The following is a 2,817-nucleotide window of genomic DNA, read 5'->3' as shown; positions in this document are numbered from 1 at the left end:
GGTATCCTAACTTTCAGGCTGTTTTGAGTATAATCCTCCATGTTTTCATCTTCCTTCTTATATTTCCTATTTTATCAAACCCTCACTTTACTCCTGAGAAACAAAGTGATAAAGTGGAAAGAGACAAAGGTGGAAATAAATCAGTTGACTACAACCTGGGCTCATCTGTGGCTTAGCTGAGTGACCTTGAACCAAATCTCTGAATTTGTTCCTTCCTTAAAACAGGACTCTTAAGGTTTGCATGACAGCATTTAAAATGTGACACTACCTGGTGTGAATGCAGCAAATGTTCAGTCTGTCTTTACCAATGTGAGAGTAGAAATTTAAATTGTACACTTTCATCAGATTATAAGCATTGTATTTTATTTCTTGAACAGAAAGTTTCCAACCGTGCAAAGGGAGGATATTTTTGTACATGAGGGAAGAGAAACCTCATGTGGAACTTGAGCTAATTTGAAACCAAGGTGTGAATTTTATCTTTCACTTATAGAGTACTCTTAGGCATTTTTAAAATATTAGAGTGGTCTGATCAGCAGTCGGGATAATAGCAATCTTCTATTATATCAGACCATTTGACTGTATCTGTAAAACATAGACATCTTTCACAAGATGTTTGTAATTTTCATCAGTGGATATGGAGAATGTGGAAAGGTTGGAAAACCACACTCAGCTACAGCCAATTGGGAATAAAAAAATCATCTCTGAGATAGCGAATCCAATATAAAAAATATAGTCTCTGATTCTTGAAAAATTTAACTTGATCATTTAAATTTCTACTGTGACCCAATAGAAATTCAAAAAATGTTTTAAGACATAATTGAGAGTAATTTAATTATTTTTTTAGGGAAAACAAAGAAAGGTAATAGTATGAGAGCTTTCCATTAAAATTTTTTTATGATTTTTGAAAGTACTTGGAATGAAGCAAAGTGGGACACTGTCTAAAGGGGAGACTCTGGAGCATGCTGTGAAGAAAAGGCAAGGCTCAATGACTAAGCATGGGACTGAAAAAAATCATGAGATTCAATAAACTCATTGCATTTTGGATTGAATTGTCTGAAAAAATATTTAAAGGAAAATGTTTGTTCTGAGGAAAACTCAGGAAACAGTACTAACACACACAAATACACCCTCCTCTACCAACACCCAGCAATGGTGATTCTGTTTAATTTGCAATTCTCTTCAGAGTTTTCTTTAGAGCAAGTTTGACATCCTTATTCCTTAGGCTATAGATGAAGGGGTTCAACATGGGCACTACGTTGGTGTAAATTACTGAGAAGAACCTCCCCTGGCCCAAGGAACCATCAGAAGAGGTCTTGACATGTATGAACATCCCAGAACCATAGAAAATGGCAACAGTCATGATATGGGAGCTACAGGTGCTAAAGGCTTTGGACCAGCCCTGAGAGGAAGACATGTGGAGGATACTGGAGAGGATCAGCGCATAAGAAATGCAAATAATCAAGCTGGACATTATCACAACTGTGCTTGCAAGAATGGAATCCACCAGCTGATTGGCATAGATGCTGCTGCAGGAGAGCTGCTGGAGGGGGAAGATGTCACACATGTAATGGTTGATGACATTGTCATCGCAAAAGGACAGCCTGAGCATGTCTCCTGTGTGGACCATGGCACCAGCAAACCCCAGCGCATATGACCCAATCATCAGCAGAGCACAGACCTGAGGGGACATGGTGACTGTGTACATCAGGGGCTTGCAGATGGCCACATAGCGGTCATAGGCCATGGCTGTCAGGACATAACACTCAGAGTGGATAAAGAAACAGAAAAAGAACAGCTGAGTCATGCATTCTTCAAAGGAGATGATGTTTTTCTCTACCACAAAGCTCATCAGCATTTTAGGGGTAACGACGAAAGCGTGGCACAGGTCTATGAAGGACAGGTTGAGGATGAAAAGATACATGGGTGTGTGAAGGTGGGAGTTGAGGCATATTAGATTAATGAGGCTAAAATTCCCTAGCACAGTGACCACATAGTTCAAGAAGAAGAGGAAGAAGAAGGGCAGTTGAAGTTGAGGTTGGTCTGTAATTCCTACCAGGATGAACTCAGTTACTGAAGAGTCATTTTCCACAGCCATCATCTGTGGTGGTGTGATCTGTGAGGAGATGGGAGAAGAATTAGGACAGGACTCAGATCTTTGTTTTAAGAGTGAGGACTTGTAGTGGCGGTGCAGTGGGGCAGTTGGGGGGCACTCTAAAGAAGAGCCAGAGCAAGGATTCCCCATCTTAATCTATTCATCTGTCCTTTCCTTTCACGTTTTCAGATCTCAGCTCAGTCTCCTCACCTCCCCAAACAACACAGTCAGGATGTAGTCTTTAGTGTCTATTGGTACATCCCTAGAGTGATGCCCACATTTCATAGTGAAGTAGTCAGCATCTTGAAGAGATGAATCAGCTGCAGAGGTTCTACAGCTGGTTAGCAAAAGAGCCAAGAGTTGTTCTTGGGACCATTTCCTATGTCATTTCCTGATGCTCTACAAGTGAAGCTACTGTGACCCCGCTTTGTCCAGTGCTCAGCCCTTTCTCTCCCACCTCCTCTTCAGACACCAACACCTGATTTAATAAAAGTACTGAGTGTCCACTAGCTTTCACATAGCACATCATGCTCTTGCTTCTGTCTTACCTCAAACAGGGGACTTTAGGATGGTGGGTGGTCCCCCGACCTCTCTCCACTGTTGTAGCTGTGAAATGAAAACATCAGAACAGAGAAGATTCAATCACAAAACACCATCAGCCTGGAGATCTCACTTGCCAACCTTGAAAGCTCTTTTCCCTTTTTTGTCCTGTAAGAGGCAACAAT

The 2,817-nt window shown here is 41.2% G+C and overlaps 1 protein-coding gene across 1 annotated transcript; it reads right to left on the bottom strand.

Annotated features, from left to right (window-relative positions):
* Positions 1-1,118: 1,118 nt before the first annotated feature.
* On the bottom strand, positions 1,119-2,193 carry LOC311182132 (olfactory receptor 8C8-like). The gene has a single exon (XM_084250731.1). The coding sequence runs from the start codon at positions 2,096-2,098 to the stop codon at positions 1,163-1,165; it is 936 nt and encodes a 311-aa protein (XP_084106857.1). The 5' UTR covers positions 2,099-2,193; the 3' UTR covers positions 1,119-1,162.
* Between the last annotated feature and the right edge of the window lie 624 nt (positions 2,194-2,817).

The sequence above is a fragment of the Talpa europaea genome (assembly GCF_964194135.1).
Source record: "Talpa europaea genome assembly, chromosome: 12".
Taxonomy (NCBI): domain Eukaryota; kingdom Metazoa; phylum Chordata; class Mammalia; order Eulipotyphla; family Talpidae; genus Talpa; species Talpa europaea.
Note: the sequence above shows the minus strand (reverse complement) of the source record. Positions and strands in the feature narration are given on the sequence as shown.

What these genes read in the sequence shown, in the direction of transcription:
- LOC311182132 (XM_084250731.1), bottom strand. Translation starts at nt 2,098, where the DNA reads ATGATGGCTGTGGAAAATGACTCTTCAGTAACTGAGTTCATCCTGGTA.